At 62.8% G+C, this 19,555-nt stretch overlaps 8 protein-coding genes across 8 annotated transcripts; 4 read left to right on the top strand and 4 right to left on the bottom strand.

The window, feature by feature from the left end:
* Positions 1-1,865: 1,865 nt before the first annotated feature.
* Positions 1,866-2,560, bottom strand: LOC310887456 (feather keratin 4-like; the record flags this gene model as incomplete). Its single annotated transcript, XM_083813441.1, has 1 exon — positions 1,866-2,560. The coding sequence occupies one exon, from the start codon at positions 2,558-2,560 to the stop codon at positions 2,108-2,110; it is 453 nt and encodes a 150-aa protein (XP_083669567.1). The 3' UTR covers positions 1,866-2,107.
* Positions 2,561-3,659: 1,099 nt separating this feature from the next.
* On the top strand, positions 3,660-4,032 carry LOC310887497 (feather keratin 4-like). The gene has a single exon (XM_083813485.1). The coding sequence runs from the start codon at positions 3,665-3,667 to the stop codon at positions 4,028-4,030; it is 366 nt and encodes a 121-aa protein (XP_083669611.1). The 5' UTR covers positions 3,660-3,664; the 3' UTR covers positions 4,031-4,032.
* Positions 4,033-6,180: 2,148 nt separating this feature from the next.
* LOC310887454 (feather keratin 4-like) lies at positions 6,181-6,647 on the bottom strand (the record flags this gene model as incomplete). The annotated part of the gene is made up of 1 exon (XM_083813439.1): positions 6,181-6,647. One exon carries the CDS (start codon positions 6,645-6,647, stop codon positions 6,195-6,197), a length of 453 nt encoding a protein of 150 aa, XP_083669565.1. The 3' UTR covers positions 6,181-6,194.
* A 1,099-nt stretch (positions 6,648-7,746) lies between these two features.
* Positions 7,747-9,900, top strand: LOC310887498 (feather keratin 4-like). The gene has a single exon (XM_083813486.1). The coding sequence runs from the start codon at positions 7,752-7,754 to the stop codon at positions 8,115-8,117; it is 366 nt and encodes a 121-aa protein (XP_083669612.1). The 5' UTR covers positions 7,747-7,751; the 3' UTR covers positions 8,118-9,900.
* A 139-nt stretch (positions 9,901-10,039) lies between these two features.
* On the bottom strand, positions 10,040-10,734 carry LOC310887455 (feather keratin 4-like; the record flags this gene model as incomplete). The annotated part of the gene is made up of 1 exon (XM_083813440.1): positions 10,040-10,734. The coding sequence occupies one exon, from the start codon at positions 10,732-10,734 to the stop codon at positions 10,282-10,284; it is 453 nt and encodes a 150-aa protein (XP_083669566.1). The 3' UTR covers positions 10,040-10,281.
* A 1,099-nt stretch (positions 10,735-11,833) lies between these two features.
* LOC310887496 (feather keratin 4-like) lies at positions 11,834-13,987 on the top strand. Its single transcript, XM_083813484.1, has one exon. It carries the CDS (start codon positions 11,839-11,841, stop codon positions 12,202-12,204), a length of 366 nt encoding a protein of 121 aa, XP_083669610.1. The 5' UTR covers positions 11,834-11,838; the 3' UTR covers positions 12,205-13,987.
* Positions 13,988-14,126: 139 nt separating this feature from the next.
* Positions 14,127-14,821, bottom strand: LOC310887453 (feather keratin 4-like; the record flags this gene model as incomplete). Its single annotated transcript, XM_083813438.1, has 1 exon — positions 14,127-14,821. One exon carries the CDS (start codon positions 14,819-14,821, stop codon positions 14,369-14,371), a length of 453 nt encoding a protein of 150 aa, XP_083669564.1. The 3' UTR covers positions 14,127-14,368.
* Positions 14,822-15,918: 1,097 nt separating this feature from the next.
* LOC310887500 (feather keratin 4-like) lies at positions 15,919-17,743 on the top strand. The gene has a single exon (XM_083813488.1). The coding sequence runs from the start codon at positions 15,923-15,925 to the stop codon at positions 16,286-16,288; it is 366 nt and encodes a 121-aa protein (XP_083669614.1). The 5' UTR covers positions 15,919-15,922; the 3' UTR covers positions 16,289-17,743.
* The last annotated feature ends 1,812 nt before the right edge of the window (positions 17,744-19,555 follow it).

The following is a 19,555-nucleotide window of genomic DNA, read 5'->3' as shown; positions in this document are numbered from 1 at the left end:
GGCACGGGGTGCTGAGGAGCGCTGAGCATCTGCAGCCCCAGCCAAGGCCTGGGCAACGGCAGTGCCGGCCCCTTTGGCCTCTCCCGCCCTCTGCTGCATCCTATTTCCTCCACAGCCAGGGCCTTGCGCCCGGTTTGCCCTCTGCTCTCCCCCTCTCCCTTCCCCCTTCCTGCTCTCTGCGGCAAGAGCAGGACCCTTCAAGGCCTGTGGGGCCCATGGGCCAAGTCCTCCCGAGCCGCACTGCCGCACCGCCGGGGCTTGCGCAACCAGAAGCCACGCTCTGGAAAAGATCCTCTGCCCCCCCGACACGCCGCAGCCAGCCTCGCTGGCTCCTGCCCCTGCTCTCTGTCCACTTCTCCTGCCGTGCTGGGCACAATAAAGGTTTCCTGCATCCACTTCTGTCTCTCTCTTCCTCTCTCTGTGTTCCGAGTCAGGAAAGCAGCGGTGGGGGGGCGTAGCGGAGGCTCCGGGGGAGGGCAAATGCTGGTGCTGAGAGGCCCAGGCCATTAGGGCAGAGAGCAGGAGTGGTGCTGGCAGTTCTGCTTTGCCTGGCCTTCTCTGCCCGGGAGCGTGACCAGCTCTGCCAAGTGGCGCTGCTCCGCAGAAGCGAGGCACCGTCTCTGGCAAGAAGCGCAGAGGAAGAGGCCGGAGAGCAGGGATGGCTGAGCGCTGCACGCGGTGAGAGCATGGCCGGTCCCTTGCTGGAGGGCAGCCTTGCAGAAATGGCCCTGGGGCTGGTGGCCGCCCAGTGGAGCAGGAGCCAGCAACGTGCCTTGGGGCCGTGAGCGCTCCCCCCTGCTCCTGATCATTGGCAATAGGGTTAGCAGCAGCCATAAGACGTAAGGGCGCTGAGCATGGGTCGCCCCCTCCCCTTCTGTCTCCCCTTTTGTGGCCCCAGGCTGAGGTGACACCTCTTCCCAGGCAAGCCTCCTGCTGGCCTTGGGATTAAGCCCATCAGTGTTAGCACAAAGCCCACGTGTTGGATCCTTGGGTGTGGTGACGCCCGTTAAGGAAGAGGGAAGTGGCCCAGCTCAGGGAGCACTGGCTATAAAACGAAGCGGCAGCAAGCCCCAAGTGGCACTCAGGCTGGAGCTGCTGCTGCTGGCTGGCTGGCTGGCTGGCTGGCTGGAAGAAGCCTCTGCTCCCTCGGTGCTCAGGGCTGCCTGCAGCGTTGTCTTCTTCCTTTGAGTAGAGTGAGTTCTTTCCGGTCAAGACTGGCTCTAGCCTGTGGTGGTGGTGTGGTGGTGTTCAGTAAGGATTTGGCAGAGGGTCCGCGTGACTGATCTGTCTAGGAAATGCAAGAATCCTAGATGACAAGGAAGCCGAGCTGGTTCCTAGAAGTTTGGTTTGACTGCAAGCTCTGCTAATTGTATAGAAATTGCCTGCTAAAGATAAGCTCTGCTCACTGCTGGGCTGTGAGGGAAAAGCTCAGAGCTGAACGGTGCCCTGGGAGAAGTTCAGGTTGGCTCTTAGGGAGAAGCTCTTTCTTCAGCTAAGGGAGTGTGTAAGCCCAGGAACGGGCTGGGCAGGGAAGTGGTTTGGACTAGGCTTAGGCTTCGTTCAGGTCGCACTGCGTGGAGGCGGCAGTTGGCGTGCTGCTGATCCTCGCTCGGGGTTCCCCTCTGTTTCAGGACCTTGTATGGAGCGGCTGGAGGCAGCCCTGCTGGAGCCGGGGAGCAGGCTGCTTTCAGGCAGGGCCCTGGGAAATGGACTGCAGCCCTCAGTGTGGGAGTCAGGGCTGCCAGGGCCTTTTGCCAGGGCGTCCCGGCTCTTCGGGGGGCTGGGAGATCGAAGGGGCCATGTGCAGGGGGAGGGAGCCCTGGAGCCCCCGCGGGGCCTGGAAAGGAAAGGCAGAGAGGCAGGCATTGGATGCAGGCTTGCTTTATTGTCAAGGCAGGAAAGGACACAAGCACAGAGACGCGAGCAAGGCCCAGACAGGCAGGTGGTGCCTGGGGCTTCCAGAGAGGCGTTCTTCCTTCAGGCTTCTCCCAGGCGGTGGCCGGCACAGGGCCAAGAAAGGGCCCTGGGGGGCAGCACTGGAGGAGTCACATGTCTGTGAAGAGGAGGAGGAAGGACGAGGAGGAGAAGAGGTGGCACGGGCCTGGCTTTAGCAGGGCCCACAGGTGTCCCAGAGCTTCTTGCTGTAGCGCGGCAAGAGGTAGGGGCTGCAGGCGGGAGAGGCGTAGGGCCTGCCAAAGGTACAGAGACCCCCCGAGCCCTGGGTGGCCCCCGCGCCGTAGAGGCCCCCCAGCCCCAAGGAGCCCCCAAAGGCGGGTGCCCCGGAGGAGCCCACCACGGCTTGCTGGGGGAAGGAGCTGAGGATGGGGCCGGGGAAGGTGACGACGACAGGGGGTGGCTGGATGAAGGCCGTCGAGTCGGGGCACTGCCGCGCGCACAGCTCGTTGCAGCTCTCAGCGATGGGCTGGGGGACGGCGACGCTGGTTTTCGGCGGGTACAGGTCGTTGCAAGCCATCTTGGTGTGAGAGAGCTGAGCCTGCAATGCAAAGCCCCCAGGGCCGGTGCTGTGAGTGAGGAGATGCCCTGGCAGAGCAGGGCCCATGCCCCAGCCAGGGGGCTCCCTCCTCAGCCCGCCCCGGCTCTCCACGCCTGCTCCCCGTGTGCCCGCGGCCCTCGCCTGCCCCCACAGAGCCCCTCTGCCCACAGCGCCTCCGGCAGGGCTCCCGTGGCCAGGGAGCCCCACGCCAGACCCTGCCCGAGGAGGCCCCACCACCCACCCTTTTCCCGAGCAGAGCCAGGTAGGAGCAGCGGATGCCAGCGCTTGCCCAGGACCACGCTTTTATGGGGGCTGGCGAGTGCGGGGAGGAGCTGGCCGCGCTGGGGGCACGTGGCCCATGGTGGCCGAGCCCCGCACTCCTCCCTGCACGCCACGGGGCTGTTGTGCTGACGCCTGTTCCTCACCAGCCCCCACCCGCTCCCTCAGCCCCTGCAATTACCCCGCTCGGACGCTCGCCAGCCCTCACCTAATGGGCAAATTAGCCCCGCTGCCGTCTCATCCCCTGCGTGCCTAAGAGGGCAGGGAGTGTGACAAAGGCGGGCTGCCAGCACCCTGAGTGCCACAGCTCTTCCCCAGGGGCTTGGTCTCGGGGCGGCCCCGTGCCCGCTGTGGAGAGCCCCAGGGCAGAGCCGCAGGGTCGCGGCGCTGGGCAAGAAGCAGCCACACGCCAGCGCCTCCATGACGTACGCACTGGAGTTGTTATCTCCAGAGGGGCGAGGTGACGAAACGCCAAATCAAAGGCGCTCCTCTCGGGCACTGCCTGCTCAGCACCACGCATTTGGCCCGCCAAGCGGAAAGGGGAGGGAAGCCAGCAAAGGGGCCTGTGCTGGTCCGGACAGGGGATGCTGACTCAGGGAGGGCAGGAGCAGGACAGCCTGGCCTCGGCAGGAGGGAGTGCCGCCTCTGCCCATTGGCCCAGCGGGCGCTGCGCAATGGCGGGGCCTGGATAAAAGCTCGGCCTGTGCGGGGCTCTCGCAAGCACTGCTCTGGCCACCTTCTGCTTGGGGAACAGGGTAAGTCTGCGAGCGCTTCTCCTCCTCCCCCGGCTCCTGCCCCTGGCCCCTACGCCTCGGCCTGGGCAGCTGCCCTCTACTGCTCCCTCGCATCGCACTCTGTGCCCTCTTGCAGAGCACCGTCCAGTCCCGCAAGATGGCTTGCTACGACCTGTGCCCGCCGAAAACCAGCGTCGCCATCCCCCAGCCCATCGCTGAGAGCTGTAACGAGCTGTGCGCGCGGCAGTGCCCCGACTCGACGGCCTTCATCCAGCCACCCCCTGTCGTCGTCACCTTCCCCGGCCCCATCCTCAGCTCCTTCCCCCAGCAAGCCGTGGTGGGCTCCTCCGGGGCACCCGCCTTTGGGGGCTCCCTGGGGCTGGGGGGCCTCTACGGCGCGGGGGCCACCCAGGGCTCGGGGGGCCTCTGCACCTTTGGCAGGCCCTATGCTTCTCCCGCCTGCAGCCCCTACCTCTTGCCGCGCTACAGCAAGAAGCTGTGGGACACCTGTGGGCCCTGCTAATGCCAGGCCCTGCCCCACACCCCCTGCCAGCTGCCCCGACGCATGGCTGACCTCGTGGGCACGGGGTGCTGAGGAGCGCTGAGCATCTGCAGCCCCAGCCAAGGCCTGGGCAACGGCAGTGCCGGCCCCTTTGGCCTCTCCCGCCCTCTGCTGCATCCTATTTCCTCCACAGCCAGGGCCTTGCGCCCGGTTTGCCCTCTGCTCTCCCCCTCTCCCTTCCCCCTTCCTGCTCTCTGCGGCAAGAGCAGGACCCTTCAAGGCCTGTGGGGCCCATGGGCCAAGTCCTCCCGAGCCGCACTGCCGCACCGCCGGGGCTTGCGCAACCAGAAGCCACGCTCTGGAAAAGATCCTCTGCCCCCCCGACACGCCGCAGCCAGCCTCGCTGGCTCCTGCCCCTGCTCTCTGTCCACTTCTCCTGCCGTGCTGGGCACAATAAAGGTTTCCTGCATCCACTTCTGTCTCTCTCTTCCTCTCTCTGTGTTCCGAGTCAGGAAAGCAGCGGTGGGGGGGCGTAGCGGAGGCTCCGGGGGAGGGCAAATGCTGGTGCTGAGAGGCCCAGGCCATTAGGGCAGAGAGCAGGAGAGGTGCTGGCAGTTCTGCTTTGCCTGGCCTTCTCTGCCCGGGAGCGTGACCAGCTCTGCCAAGTGGCGCTGCTCCGCAGAAGCGAGGCACCGTCTCTGGCAAGAAGCGCAGAGGAAGAGGCCGGAGAGCAGGGATGGCTGAGCGCTGCACGCGGTGAGAGCATGGCCGGTCCCTTGCTGGAGGGCAGCCTTGCAGAAATGGCCCTGGGGCTGGTGGCCGCCCAGTGGAGCAGGAGCCAGCAACGTGCCTTGGGGCCGTGAGCGCTCCCCCCTGCTCCTGATCATTGGCAATAGGGTTAGCAGCAGCCATAAGACGTAAGGGCGCTGAGCATGGGTCGCCCCCTCCCCTTCTGTCTCCCCCTTTGTGGCCCCAGGCTGAGGTGACACCTCTTCCCAGGCAAGCCTCCTGCTGGCCTTGGGATTAAGCCCATCAGTGTTAGCACAAAGCCCACGTGTTGGATCCTTGGGTGTGGTGACGCCCGTTAAGGAAGAGGGAAGTGGCCCAGCTCAGGGAGCACTGGCTATAAAACGAAGCGGCAGCAAGCCCCAAGTGGCACTCAGGCTGGAGCTGCTGCTGCTGGCTGGCTGGCTGGCTGGCTGGCTGGAAGAAGCCTCTGCTCCCTCGGTGCTCAGGGCTGCCTGCAGCGTTGTCTTCTTCCTTTGAGTAGAGTGAGTTCTTTCCGGTCAAGACTGGCTCTAGCCTGTGGTGGTGGTGTGGTGGTGTTCAGTAAGGATTTGGCAGAGGGTCCGCGTGACTGATCTGTCTAGGAAATGCAAGAATCCTAGATGACAAGGAAGCCGAGCTGGTTCCTAGAAGTTTGGTTTGACTGCAAGCTCTGCTAATTGTATAGAAATTGCCTGCTAAAGATAAGCTCTGCTCACTGCTGGGCTGTGAGGGAAAAGCTCAGAGCTGAACGGTGCCCTGGGAGAAGTTCAGGTTGGCTCTTAGGGAGAAGCTCTTTCTTCAGCTAAGGGAGTGTGTAAGCCCAGGAACGGGCTGGGCAGGGAAGTGGTTTGGACTAGGCTTAGGCTTCGTTCAGGTCGCACTGCGTGGAGGCGGCAGTTGGCGTGCTGCTGATCCTCGCTCGGGGTTCCCCTCTGTTTCAGGACCTTGTATGGAGCGGCTGGAGGCAGCCCTGCTGGAGCCGGGGAGCAGGCTGCTTTCAGGCAGGGCCCTGGGAAATGGACTGCAGCCCTCAGTGTGGGAGTCAGGGCTGCCAGGGCCTTTTGCCAGGGCGTCCCGGCTCTTCGGGGGGCTGGGAGATCGAAGGGGCCATGTGCAGGGGGAGGGAGCCCTGGAGCCCCCGCGGGGCCTGGAAAGGAAAGGCAGAGAGGCAGGCACTGGATGCAGGCTTGCTTTATTGTCAAGGCAGGAAAGGACACAAGCACAGAGACGCGAGCAAGGCCCAGACAGGCAGGTGGTGCCTGGGGCTTCCAGAGAGGCGTTCTTCCTTCAGGCTTCTCCCAGGCGGTGGCCGGCACAGGGCCAAGAAAGAGCCCTGGGGGGCAGCACTGGAGGAGTCACATGTCTGTGAAGAGGAGGAGGAAGGACGAGGAGGAGAAGAGGTGGCACGGGCCTGGCTTTAGCAGGGCCCACAGGTGTCCCAGAGCTTCTTGCTGTAGCGCGGCAAGAGGTAGGGGCTGCAGGCGGGAGAGGCGTAGGGCCTGCCAAAGGTACAGAGACCCCCCGAGCCCTGGGTGGCCCCCGCGCCGTAGAGGCCCCCCAGCCCCAAGGAGCCCCCAAAGGCGGGTGCCCCGGAGGAGCCCACCACGGCTTGCTGGGGGAAGGAGCTGAGGATGGGGCCGGGGAAGGTGACGACGACAGGGGGTGGCTGGATGAAGGCCGTCGAGTCGGGGCACTGCCGCGCGCACAGCTCGTTGCAGCTCTCAGCGATGGGCTGGGGGACGGCGACGCTGGTTTTCGGCGGGTACAGGTCGTTGCAAGCCATCTTGGTGTGAGAGAGCTGAGCCTGCAATGCAAAGCCCCCAGGGCCGGTGCTGTGAGTGAGGAGATGCCCTGGCAGAGCAGGGCCCATGCCCCAGCCAGGGGGCTCCCTCCTCAGCCCGCCCCGGCTCTCCACGCCTGCTCCCCGTGTGCCCGCGGCCCTCGCCTGCCCCCACAGAGCCCCTCTGCCCACAGCGCCTCCGGCAGGGCTCCCGTGGCCAGGGAGCCCCACGCCGGACCCTGCCCGAGGAGGCCCCACCACCCACCCTTTTCCCGAGCAGAGCCAGGCAGGAGCAGCGGATGCCAGCGCTTGCCCAGGACCACGCTTTTATGGGGGCTGGCGAGTGCGGGGAGGAGCTGGCCGCGCTGGGGGCACGTGGCCCATGGTGGCCGAGCCCCGCACTCCTCCCTGCACGCCACGGGGCTGTTGTGCTGACGCCTGTTCCTCACCAGCCCCCACCCGCTCCCTCAGCCCCTGCAATTACCCCGCTCGGACGCTCGCCAGCCCTCACCTAATGGGCAAATTAGCCCCGCTGCCGTCTCATCCCCTGCGTGCCTAAGAGGGCAGGGAGTGTGACAAAGGCGGGCTGCCAGCACCCTGGGTGCCACAGCTCTTCCCCAGGGGCTTGGTCTCGGGGCGGCCCCGTGCCCGCTGTGGAGAGCCCCAGGGCAGAGCCGCAGGGTCGCGGCGCTGGGCAAGAAGCAGCCACACGCCAGCGCCTCCATGACGTACGCACTGGAGTTGTTATCTCCAGAGGGGCGAGGTGACGAAACGCCAAATCAAAGGCGCTCCTCTCGGGCACTGCCTGCTCAGCACCACGCATTTGGCCCGCCAAGCGGAAAGGGGAGGGAAGCCAGCAAAGGGGCCTGTGCTGGTCCGGACAGGGGATGCTGACTCAGGGAGGGCAGGAGCAGGACAGCCTGGCCTCGGCAGGAGGGAGTGCCGCCTCTGCCCATTGGCCCAGCGGGCGCTGCGCAATGGCGGGGCCTGGATAAAAGCTCGGCCTGTGCGGGGCTCTCGCAAGCACTGCTCTGGCCACCTTCTGCTTGGGGAACAGGGTAAGTCTGCGAGCGCTTCTCCTCCTCCCCCGGCTCCTGCCCCTGGCCCCTACGCCTCGGCCTGGGCAGCTGCCCTCTACTGCTCCCTCGCATCGCACTCTGTGCCCTCTTGCAGAGCACCGTCCAGTCCCGCAAGATGGCTTGCTACGACCTGTGCCCGCCGAAAACCAGCGTCGCCATCCCCCAGCCCATCGCTGAGAGCTGTAACGAGCTGTGCGCGCGGCAGTGCCCCGACTCGACGGCCTTCATCCAGCCACCCCCTGTCGTCGTCACCTTCCCCGGCCCCATCCTCAGCTCCTTCCCCCAGCAAGCCGTGGTGGGCTCCTCCGGGGCACCCGCCTTTGGGGGCTCCCTGGGGCTGGGGGGCCTCTACGGCGCGGGGGCCACCCAGGGCTCGGGGGGCCTCTGCACCTTTGGCAGGCCCTATGCTTCTCCCGCCTGCAGCCCCTACCTCTTGCCGCGCTACAGCAAGAAGCTGTGGGACACCTGTGGGCCCTGCTAATGCCAGGCCCTGCCCCACACCCCCTGCCAGCTGCCCCGACGCATGGCTGACCTCGTGGGCACGGGGTGCTGAGGAGCGCTGAGCATCTGCAGCCCCAGCCAAGGCCTGGGCAACGGCAGTGCCGGCCCCTTTGGCCTCTCCCGCCCTCTGCTGCATCCTATTTCCTCCACAGCCAGGGCCTTGCGCCCGGTTTGCCCTCTGCTCTCCCCCTCTCCCTTCCCCCTTCCTGCTCTCTGCGGCAAGAGCAGGACCCTTCAAGGCCTGTGGGGCCCATGGGCCAAGTCCTCCCGAGCCGCACTGCCGCACCGCCGGGGCTTGCGCAACCAGAAGCCACGCTCTGGAAAAGATCCTCTGCCCCCCCGACACGCCGCAGCCAGCCTCGCTGGCTCCTGCCCCTGCTCTCTGTCCACTTCTCCTGCCGTGCTGGGCACAATAAAGGTTTCCTGCATCCACTTCTGTCTCTCTCTTCCTCTCTCTGTGTTCCGAGTCAGGAAAGCAGCGGTGGGGGGGCGTAGCGGAGGCTCCGGGGGAGGGCAAATGCTGGTGCTGAGAGGCCCAGGCCATTAGGGCAGAGAGCAGGAGTGGTGCTGGCAGTTCTGCTTTGCCTGGCCTTCTCTGCCCGGGAGCGTGACCAGCTCTGCCAAGTGGCGCTGCTCCGCAGAAGCGAGGCACCGTCTCTGGCAAGAAGCGCAGAGGAAGAGGCCGGAGAGCAGGGATGGCTGAGCGCTGCACGCGGTGAGAGCATGGCCGGTCCCTTGCTGGAGGGCAGCCTTGCAGAAATGGCCCTGGGGCTGGTGGCCGCCCAGTGGAGCAGGAGCCAGCAACGTGCCTTGGGGCCGTGAGCGCTCCCCCCTGCTCCTGATCATTGGCAATAGGGTTAGCAGCAGCCATAAGACGTAAGGGCGCTGAGCATGGGTCGCCCCCTCCCCTTCTGTCTCCCCTTTTGTGGCCCCAGGCTGAGGTGACACCTCTTCCCAGGCAAGCCTCCTGCTGGCCTTGGGATTAAGCCCATCAGTGTTAGCACAAAGCCCACGTGTTGGATCCTTGGGTGTGGTGACGCCCGTTAAGGAAGAGGGAAGTGGCCCAGCTCAGGGAGCACTGGCTATAAAACGAAGCGGCAGCAAGCCCCAAGTGGCACTCAGGCTGGAGCTGCTGCTGCTGGCTGGCTGGCTGGCTGGCTGGCTGGAAGAAGCCTCTGCTCCCTCGGTGCTCAGGGCTGCCTGCAGCGTTGTCTTCTTCCTTTGAGTAGAGTGAGTTCTTTCCGGTCAAGACTGGCTCTAGCCTGTGGTGGTGGTGTGGTGGTGTTCAGTAAGGATTTGGCAGAGGGTCCGCGTGACTGATCTGTCTAGGAAATGCAAGAATCCTAGATGACAAGGAAGCCGAGCTGGTTCCTAGAAGTTTGGTTTGACTGCAAGCTCTGCTAATTGTATAGAAATTGCCTGCTAAAGATAAGCTCTGCTCACTGCTGGGCTGTGAGGGAAAAGCTCAGAGCTGAACGGTGCCCTGGGAGAAGTTCAGGTTGGCTCTTAGGGAGAAGCTCTTTCTTCAGCTAAGGGAGTGTGTAAGCCCAGGAACGGGCTGGGCAGGGAAGTGGTTTGGACTAGGCTTAGGCTTCGTTCAGGTCGCACTGCGTGGAGGCGGCAGTTGGCGTGCTGCTGATCCTCGCTCGGGGTTCCCCTCTGTTTCAGGACCTTGTATGGAGCGGCTGGAGGCAGCCCTGCTGGAGCCGGGGAGCAGGCTGCTTTCAGGCAGGGCCCTGGGAAATGGACTGCAGCCCTCAGTGTGGGAGTCAGGGCTGCCAGGGCCTTTTGCCAGGGCGTCCCGGCTCTTCGGGGGGCTGGGAGATCGAAGGGGCCATGTGCAGGGGGAGGGAGCCCTGGAGCCCCCGCGGGGCCTGGAAAGGAAAGGCAGAGAGGCAGGCATTGGATGCAGGCTTGCTTTATTGTCAAGGCAGGAAAGGACACAAGCACAGAGACGCGAGCAAGGCCCAGACAGGCAGGTGGTGCCTGGGGCTTCCAGAGAGGCGTTCTTCCTTCAGGCTTCTCCCAGGCGGTGGCCGGCACAGGGCCAAGAAAGGGCCCTGGGGGGCAGCACTGGAGGAGTCACATGTCTGTGAAGAGGAGGAGGAAGGACGAGGAGGAGAAGAGGTGGCACGGGCCTGGCTTTAGCAGGGCCCACAGGTGTCCCAGAGCTTCTTGCTGTAGCGCGGCAAGAGGTAGGGGCTGCAGGCGGGAGAGGCGTAGGGCCTGCCAAAGGTACAGAGACCCCCCGAGCCCTGGGTGGCCCCCGCGCCGTAGAGGCCCCCCAGCCCCAAGGAGCCCCCAAAGGCGGGTGCCCCGGAGGAGCCCACCACGGCTTGCTGGGGGAAGGAGCTGAGGATGGGGCCGGGGAAGGTGACGACGACAGGGGGTGGCTGGATGAAGGCCGTCGAGTCGGGGCACTGCCGCGCGCACAGCTCGTTGCAGCTCTCAGCGATGGGCTGGGGGACGGCGACGCTGGTTTTCGGCGGGTACAGGTCGTTGCAAGCCATCTTGGTGTGAGAGAGCTGAGCCTGCAATGCAAAGCCCCCAGGGCCGGTGCTGTGAGTGAGGAGATGCCCTGGCAGAGCAGGGCCCATGCCCCAGCCAGGGGGCTCCCTCCTCAGCCCGCCCCGGCTCTCCACGCCTGCTCCCCGTGTGCCCGCGGCCCTCGCCTGCCCCCACAGAGCCCCTCTGCCCACAGCGCCTCCGGCAGGGCTCCCGTGGCCAGGGAGCCCCACGCCAGACCCTGCCCGAGGAGGCCCCACCACCCACCCTTTTCCCGAGCAGAGCCAGGTAGGAGCAGCGGATGCCAGCGCTTGCCCAGGACCACGCTTTTATGGGGGCTGGCGAGTGCGGGGAGGAGCTGGCCGCGCTGGGGGCACGTGGCCCATGGTGGCCGAGCCCCGCACTCCTCCCTGCACGCCACGGGGCTGTTGTGCTGACGCCTGTTCCTCACCAGCCCCCACCCGCTCCCTCAGCCCCTGCAATTACCCCGCTCGGACGCTCGCCAGCCCTCACCTAATGGGCAAATTAGCCCCGCTGCCGTCTCATCCCCTGCGTGCCTAAGAGGGCAGGGAGTGTGACAAAGGCGGGCTGCCAGCACCCTGAGTGCCACAGCTCTTCCCCAGGGGCTTGGTCTCGGGGCGGCCCCGTGCCCGCTGTGGAGAGCCCCAGGGCAGAGCCGCAGGGTCGCGGCGCTGGGCAAGAAGCAGCCACACGCCAGCGCCTCCATGACGTACGCACTGGAGTTGTTATCTCCAGAGGGGCGAGGTGACGAAACGCCAAATCAAAGGCGCTCCTCTCGGGCACTGCCTGCTCAGCACCACGCATTTGGCCCGCCAAGCGGAAAGGGGAGGGAAGCCAGCAAAGGGGCCTGTGCTGGTCCGGACAGGGGATGCTGACTCAGGGAGGGCAGGAGCAGGACAGCCTGGCCTCGGCAGGAGGGAGTGCCGCCTCTGCCCATTGGCCCAGCGGGCGCTGCGCAATGGCGGGGCCTGGATAAAAGCTCGGCCTGTGCGGGGCTCTCGCAAGCACTGCTCTGGCCACCTTCTGCTTGGGGAACAGGGTAAGTCTGCGAGCGCTTCTCCTCCTCCCCCGGCTCCTGCCCCTGGCCCCTACGCCTCGGCCTGGGCAGCTGCCCTCTACTGCTCCCTCGCATCGCACTCTGTGCCCTCTTGCAGAGCACCGTCCAGTCCCGCAAGATGGCTTGCTACGACCTGTGCCCGCCGAAAACCAGCGTCGCCATCCCCCAGCCCATCGCTGAGAGCTGTAACGAGCTGTGCGCGCGGCAGTGCCCCGACTCGACGGCCTTCATCCAGCCACCCCCTGTCGTCGTCACCTTCCCCGGCCCCATCCTCAGCTCCTTCCCCCAGCAAGCCGTGGTGGGCTCCTCCGGGGCACCCGCCTTTGGGGGCTCCCTGGGGCTGGGGGGCCTCTACGGCGCGGGGGCCACCCAGGGCTCGGGGGGCCTCTGCACCTTTGGCAGGCCCTATGCTTCTCCCGCCTGCAGCCCCTACCTCTTGCCGCGCTACAGCAAGAAGCTGTGGGACACCTGTGGGCCCTGCTAATGCCAGGCCCTGCCCCACACCCCCTGCCAGCTGCCCCGACGCATGGCTGACCTCGTGGGCACGGGGTGCTGAGGAGCGCTGAGCATCTGCAGCCCCAGCCAAGGCCTGGGCAACGGCAGTGCCGGCCCCTTTGGCCTCTCCCGCCCTCTGCTGCATCCTATTTCCTCCACAGCCAGGGCCTTGCGCCCGGTTTGCCCTCTGCTCTCCCCCTCTCCCTTCCCCCTTCCTGCTCTCTGCGGCAAGAGCAGGACCCTTCAAGGCCTGTGGGGCCCATGGGCCAAGTCCTCCCGAGCCGCACTGCCGCACCGCCGGGGCTTGCGCAACCAGAAGCCACGCTCTGGAAAAGATCCTCTGCCCCCCCGACACGCCGCAGCCAGCCTCGCTGGCTCCTGCCCCTGCTCTCTGTCCACTTCTCCTGCCGTGCTGGGCACAATAAAGGTTTCCTGCATCCACTTCTGTCTCTCTCTTCCTCTCTCTGTGTTCCGAGTCAGGAAAGCAGCGGTGGGGGGGCGTAGCGGAGGCTCCGGGGGAGGGCAAATGCTGGTGCTGAGAGGCCCAGGCCATTAGGGCAGAGAGCAGGAGAGGTGCTGGCAGTTCTGCTTTGCCTGGCCTTCTCTGCCCGGGAGCGTGACCAGCTCTGCCAAGTGGCGCTGCTCCGCAGAAGCGAGGCACCGTCTCTGGCAAGAAGCGCAGAGGAAGAGGCCGGAGAGCAGGGATGGCTGAGCGCTGCACGCGGTGAGAGCATGGCCGGTCCCTTGCTGGAGGGCAGCCTTGCAGAAATGGCCCTGGGGCTGGTGGCCGCCCAGTGGAGCAGGAGCCAGCAACGTGCCTTGGGGCCGTGAGCGCTCCCCCCTGCTCCTGATCATTGGCAATAGGGTTAGCAGCAGCCATAAGACGTAAGGGCGCTGAGCATGGGTCGCCCCCTCCCCTTCTGTCTCCCCCTTTGTGGCCCCAGGCTGAGGTGACACCTCTTCCCAGGCAAGCCTCCTGCTGGCCTTGGGATTAAGCCCATCAGTGTTAGCACAAAGCCCACGTGTTGGATCCTTGGGTGTGGTGACGCCCGTTAAGGAAGAGGGAAGTGGCCCAGCTCAGGGAGCACTGGCTATAAAACGAAGCGGCAGCAAGCCCCAAGTGGCACTCAGGCTGGAGCTGCTGCTGCTGGCTGGCTGGCTGGCTGGCTGGCTGGAAGAAGCCTCTGCTCCCTCGGTGCTCAGGGCTGCCTGCAGCGTTGTCTTCTTCCTTTGAGTAGAGTGAGTTCTTTCCGGTCAAGACTGGCTCTAGCCTGTGGTGGTGGTGTGGTGGTGTTCAGTAAGGATTTGGCAGAGGGTCCGCGTGACTGATCTGTCTAGGAAATGCAAGAATCCTAGATGACAAGGAAGCCGAGCTGGTTCCTAGAAGTTTGGTTTGACTGCAAGCTCTGCTAATTGTATAGAAATTGCCTGCTAAAGATAAGCTCTGCTCACTGCTGGGCTGTGAGGGAAAAGCTCAGAGCTGAACGGTGCCCTGGGAGAAGTTCAGGTTGGCTCTTAGGGAGAAGCTCTTTCTTCAGCTAAGGGAGTGTGTAAGCCCAGGAACGGGCTGGGCAGGGAAGTGGTTTGGACTAGGCTTAGGCTTCGTTCAGGTCGCACTGCGTGGAGGCGGCAGTTGGCGTGCTGCTGATCCTCGCTCGGGGTTCCCCTCTGTTTCAGGACCTTGTATGGAGCGGCTGGAGGCAGCCCTGCTGGAGCCGGGGAGCAGGCTGCTTTCAGGCAGGGCCCTGGGAAATGGACTGCAGCCCTCAGTGTGGGAGTCAGGGCTGCCAGGGCCTTTTGCCAGGGCGTCCCGGCTCTTCGGGGGGCTGGGAGATCGAAGGGGCCATGTGCAGGGGGAGGGAGCCCTGGAGCCCCCGCGGGGCCTGGAAAGGAAAGGCAGAGAGGCAGGCATTGGATGCAGGCTTGCTTTATTGTCAAGGCAGGAAAGGACACAAGCACAGAGACGCGAGCAAGGCCCAGACAGGCAGGTGGTGCCTGGGGCTTCCAGAGAGGCGTTCTTCCTTCAGGCTTCTCCCAGGCGGTGGCCGGCACAGGGCCAAGAAAGGGCCCTGGGGGGCAGCACTGGAGGAGTCACATGTCTGTGAAGAGGAGGAGGAAGGACGAGGAGGAGAAGAGGTGGCACGGGCCTGGCTTTAGCAGGGCCCACAGGTGTCCCAGAGCTTCTTGCTGTAGCGCGGCAAGAGGTAGGGGCTGCAGGCGGGAGAGGCGTAGGGCCTGCCAAAGGTACAGAGACCCCCCGAGCCCTGGGTGGCCCCCGCGCCGTAGAGGCCCCCCAGCCCCAAGGAGCCCCCAAAGGCGGGTGCCCCGGAGGAGCCCACCACGGCTTGCTGGGGGAAGGAGCTGAGGATGGGGCCGGGGAAGGTGACGACGACAGGGGGTGGCTGGATGAAGGCCGTCGAGTCGGGGCACTGCCGCGCGCACAGCTCGTTGCAGCTCTCAGCGATGGGCTGGGGGACGGCGACGCTGGTTTTCGGCGGGTACAGGTCGTTGCAAGCCATCTTGGTGTGAGAGAGCTGAGCCTGCAATGCAAAGCCCCCAGGGCCGGTGCTGTGAGTGAGGAGATGCCCTGGCAGAGCAGGGCCCATGCCCCAGCCAGGGGGCTCCCTCCTCAGCCCGCCCCGGCTCTCCACACCTGCTCCCCGTGTGCCCGCGGCCCTCGCCTGCCCCCACAGAGCCCCTCTGCCCACAGCGCCTCCGGCAGGGCTCCCGTGGCCAGGGAGCCCCACGCCGGACCCTGCCCGAGGAGGCCCCACCACCCACCCTTTTCCCGAGCAGAGCCAGGCAGGAGCAGCGGATGCCAGCGCTTGCCCAGGACCACGCTTTTATGGGGGCTGGCGAGTGCGGGGAGGAGCTGGCCGCGCTGGGGGCACGTGGCCCATGGTGGCCGAGCCCCGCACTCCTCCCTGCACGCCACGGGGCTGTTGTGCTGACGCCTGTTCCTCACCAGCCCCCACCCGCTCCCTCAGCCCCTGCAATTACCCCGCTCGGACGCTCGCCAGCCCTCACCTAATGGGCAAATTAGCCCCGCTGCCGTCTCATCCCCTGCGTGCCTAAGAGGGCAGGGAGTGTGACAAAGGCGAGCTGCCAGCACCCTGAGTGCCACAGCTCTTCCCCAGGGGCTTGGTCTCGGGGCGGCCCCGTGCCCGCTGTGGAGAGCCCAAGGGCAGAGCGGGGTCGCGGCGCTGGGCAAGAAGCAGCCACACGCCAGCGCCTCCATGACGTACGCACTGGAGTTGTTATCTCCAGAGGGGCGAGGTGACGAAACGCCAAATCAAAGGCGCTCCTCTCGGGCACTGCCTGCTCAGCACCACGCATTTGGCCCGCCAAGCGGAAAGGGGAGGGAAGCCAGCAAAGGGGCCTGTGCTGGTCCGGACAGGGGATGCTGACTCAGGGAGGGCAGGAGCAGGACAGCCTGGCCTCGGCAGGAGGGAGTGCCGCCTCTGCCCATTGGCCCAGCGGGCGCTGCGCAATGGCGGGGCCTGGATAAAAGCTCGGCCTGTGCGGGGCTCTCGCAAGCACTGCTCTGGCCACCTTCTGCTTGGGGAACAGGGTAAGTCTGCGAGCGCTTCTCCTCCTCCCCCGGCTCCTGCCCCTGGCCCCTACGCCTCGGCCTGGGCAGCTGCCCTCTACTGCTCCCTCGCATCGCACTCTGTGCCCTCTTGCAGAGCACCGTCCAGTCCCGCAAGATGGCTTGCTACGACCTGTGCCCGCCAAAAACCAGCGTCGCCATCCCCCAGCCCATCGCTGAGAGCTGCAACGAGCTGTGCGCGCGGCAGTGCCCCGACTCGACGGCCTTCATCCAGCCACCCCCTGTCGTCGTCACCTTCCCCGGCCCCATCCTCAGCTCCTTCCCCCAGCAAGCCGTGGTGGGCTCCTCCGGGGCACCCGCCTTTGGGGGCTCCCTGGGGCTGGGGGGCCTCTACGGCGCGGGGGCCACCCAGGGCTCGGGGGGCCTCTGCACCTTTGGCAGGCCCTATGCTTCTCCCGCCTGCAGCCCCTACCTCTTGCCGCGCTACAGCAAGAAGCTGTGGGACACCTGTGGGCCCTGCTAATGCCAGGCCCTGCCCCACACCCCCTGCCAGCTGCCCCGACGCATGGCTGACCTCGTGGGCACGGGGTGCTGAGGAGCGCTGAGCATCTGCAGCCCCAGCCAAGGCCTGGGCAACGGCAGTGCCGGCCCCTTTGGCCTCTCCCGCCCTCTGCTGCATCCTATTTCCTCCACAGCCAGGGCCTTGTGCCCGGTTTGCCCTCTGCTCTCCCCCTCTCCCTTCCCCCTTCCTGCTCTCTGCGGCAAGAGCAGGACCCTTCAAGGCCTGTGGGGCCCATGGGCCAAGTCCTCCCGAGCCGCACTGCCGCACCGCCGGGGCTTGCGCAACCAGAAGCCACGCTCTGGAAAAGATCCTCTGCCCCCCCGACACGCCGCAGCCAGCCTCGCTGGCTCCTGCCCCTGCTCTCTGTCCACTTCTCCTGCCGTGCTGGGCACAATAAAGGTTTCCTGCATCCACTTCTGTCTCTCTCTTCCTCTCTCTGTGTTCCGAGTCAGGAAAGCAGCGGTGGGGGGGCGTAGCGGAGGCTCCGGGGGAGGGCAAATGCTGGTGCTGAGAGGCCCAGGCCATTAGGGCAGAGAGCAGGAGAGGTGCTGGCAGTTCTGCTTTGCCTGGCCTTCTCTGCCTGGGAGCGTGACCAGCTCTGCCAAGTGGCGCTGCTCCGCAGAAGCGAGGCACCGTCTCTGGCAAGAAGCGCAGAGGAAGAGGCCGGAGAGCAGGGATGGCTGAGCGCTGCACGCGGTGAGAGCATGGCCGGTCCCTTGCTGGAGGGCAGCCTTGCAGAAATGGCCCTGGGGCTGGTGGCCGCCCAGTGGAGCAGGAGCCAGCAACGTGCCTTGGGGCCGTGAGCGCTCCCCCCTGCTCCTGATCATTGGCAATAGGGTTAGCAGCAGCCATAAGACGTAAGGGCGCTGAGCATGGGTCGCCCCCTCCCCTTCTGTCTCCCCCTTTGTGGTCCCAGGCTGAGGTGACACCTCTTCCCAGGCAAGCCTCCTGCTGGCCCTGGCATTAAGCCAGTAGCAGAGTCTCCGGGGGGGCAAATGCTGGTGTTGAGAGGCCCAGGGCCCTGTTGGGTCACAAGGGGTGAGGGGAGTAGTCATGGCATAGAGGGCCTTTTTTATGGTGCTGCTGGGTCAGGGCAGAGAGCAGGAGAGGTGTTGGGTATAAAGCAAAGCTGCAGGAAGTCCGAAGTGGCACCCAGGCTGGATCTGCTGCTGCCTGGCAGGAAGGACGAATCGTCTTCTCCCTTGGTGGTCAGTCTGTCTTCAGCGTTGCCTTCCTTTGAGAAGTGAATGAGCTCTTTCTTGTCAGTACTGGCTGGTCTGCTGTTGCTGTTTCTTCTGCAGCACCCACCCTCTCTCAGTCCCTGTAATTACCCTTCTGGCATGCTCGTCTCTGCCCTGCCCCCTCTGCACCTCCCATTCTCCCCGCCTCTTGCCTCTCCTTCTCGCTCTCCTGCATGAGGCTGTGTACACCATTGGGCCTGCTAAAGCCAGCCTCTCAGCTCACATATTTGTTAGACATTTGTAGATGCCACTGATCCCAAAAGATACATCTTTTTTTTTTATTTTCTGAAATGTTTTCATCTTCCTTTTTCAATATTTGTTCACATATCTACTTTCTCAGGTTGCATGTGGTCCTTTTTATATCTTGCTTACCTTTTAATGGTTTGCTCATTCTTTTTTTTTTTTTTCTTGAAACATATATTTAGCTGTGTTTGAACTTTAATGTTAATAATTGCAATGGTAGATATGTGCATAATCTTGTTGGTGTTTTTTAGTCTTGTCACCCTCATCTTTTATTGTTTTCTGATTTTGTTTTACTTGTGTTTCCCAATAAATCTTTTCTTCTTGTTTTTTTTTCTTTTTTCTTTTTTTTTCCCTTTTTGTTTTCTTTTTCCATATGTAGCCTTCTTGTATATTCATGTGGATCTGTATTTGTCCATAAGGCTAAAGACTCTCTGCTTATTTACCACAGTGACAAGACTCTCTGTTTATTTGCCACAGCCAGTTTTCTCTGTATCCTTTCAGCAACATGGTACACTCTTTCTTGTTGTAGTTTCTAGTATCAATCATTTTGAGTAGTGCTTTTTATTCTGTGTCAGTTAAGTATTTAGTAATGAGAGAGAGACAGATTTGAAGATTAAGTGTAACTGTCTTCATCTTGTTCATATTTACCTCCTTTTCAATTTTTTAAGTTCAAAAATTACCTCCTGCATCTTACTACTGTACATTTTTTTCCTCCTTTCTTTTCTGATATCTATAGTTGATTTTCATTATCATACAGTAATCTATATTCTTTAAAATGCATAATGAGTTACCTCTGGGTGATGCGCCTGGTATTTTATAAAACCTTCACTTTCTGCATCTACTATGAAAACAGATTCAGAATTTTCTCTAATAATAATATTTGACACACAGCTACAGTTTAGAGAGTTGTTTTAAGATGATAATAACTCCAATACTGCTGTCTCTTATTTAAAGTGCAGGAATGATATTCAGTTTTTAAAACATCTCCTTTCAACTCTCTTAATCTCACTTCTTTATCATCCAGCTTTACAACTTCACCCTTCCTAGTTGCTTAAAGATCTAGAGACACAACGGCAAGAATGGGAAGTTTGTATTGCAGGATCCACGCTCCTGCTGAAGATGTTTGTTGACACGCTGGGAGAGGAGCAGACTGCTCTGGATGACACAAAAGGGAAAGTAGGGCAGAGACAGAGCTGGCCAGCTCCAGTGGCTACAGACCATATTCTGATTAGGGGAGCGATAGGGCTCTCTGTTTAGCCTGATGCTATTACTCACCCCTGGGACACTCACATTGCATTATAACAAAACAGTCTACTTGCATAAATCATTAGTCAGTGTTTCTAAACTGCTTTGATATCCTTTGTTCCTTAGAAGCCTGAGAAAATCTGTAGTAATCTTTTTTTTTTTCCCACAGGAACCCCCAAAAGACATTTTAGAATTGGAAGAACATTTAAATAACAATGTTTTTATACATAAAGTAAGGCTAGCAAGTGGAGAGAGGAAATGGAGGTCTTGGATGTGGGGAGGGCTTGTTGCCCAGAGAGAGTAATAAGGCACAACTTGCTCTGATTTGTAAACATCATGGTAAACTATAAATGTGGGCAAGGAAGTCATCCTTAGAGACTGGGTAAAATGTAGATTGCAGTAATTCATTTTCAATGCCTGGAGAGAGATTTTTGTCTTCCCCTGCAATAAATGCAAGGCGGAGCTTATTGGGAAAACACTGATTTTTAGCCAGCATTTG

Source organism: Anser anser (genome assembly GCF_964211835.1).
Source record: "Anser anser genome assembly, chromosome: 28".
In the NCBI taxonomy this organism is placed as follows: Eukaryota; Metazoa; Chordata; class Aves; order Anseriformes; family Anatidae; genus Anser; species Anser anser.
The sequence above is the reverse complement of the archived record's forward strand: the minus strand, read 5'-3'. Positions and strand labels throughout refer to the sequence as shown.

Excerpts from the sequence above, each read along its gene's own strand:
- LOC310887497 (XM_083813485.1), top strand. The coding sequence starts at position 3,665 with ATGGCTTGCTACGACCTGTGCCCGCCGAAAACCAGCGTCGCCATCCCC.
- LOC310887498 (XM_083813486.1), top strand. The coding sequence starts at position 7,752 with ATGGCTTGCTACGACCTGTGCCCGCCGAAAACCAGCGTCGCCATCCCC.
- LOC310887496 (XM_083813484.1), top strand. The coding sequence starts at position 11,839 with ATGGCTTGCTACGACCTGTGCCCGCCGAAAACCAGCGTCGCCATCCCC.
- LOC310887500 (XM_083813488.1), top strand. The coding sequence starts at position 15,923 with ATGGCTTGCTACGACCTGTGCCCGCCAAAAACCAGCGTCGCCATCCCC.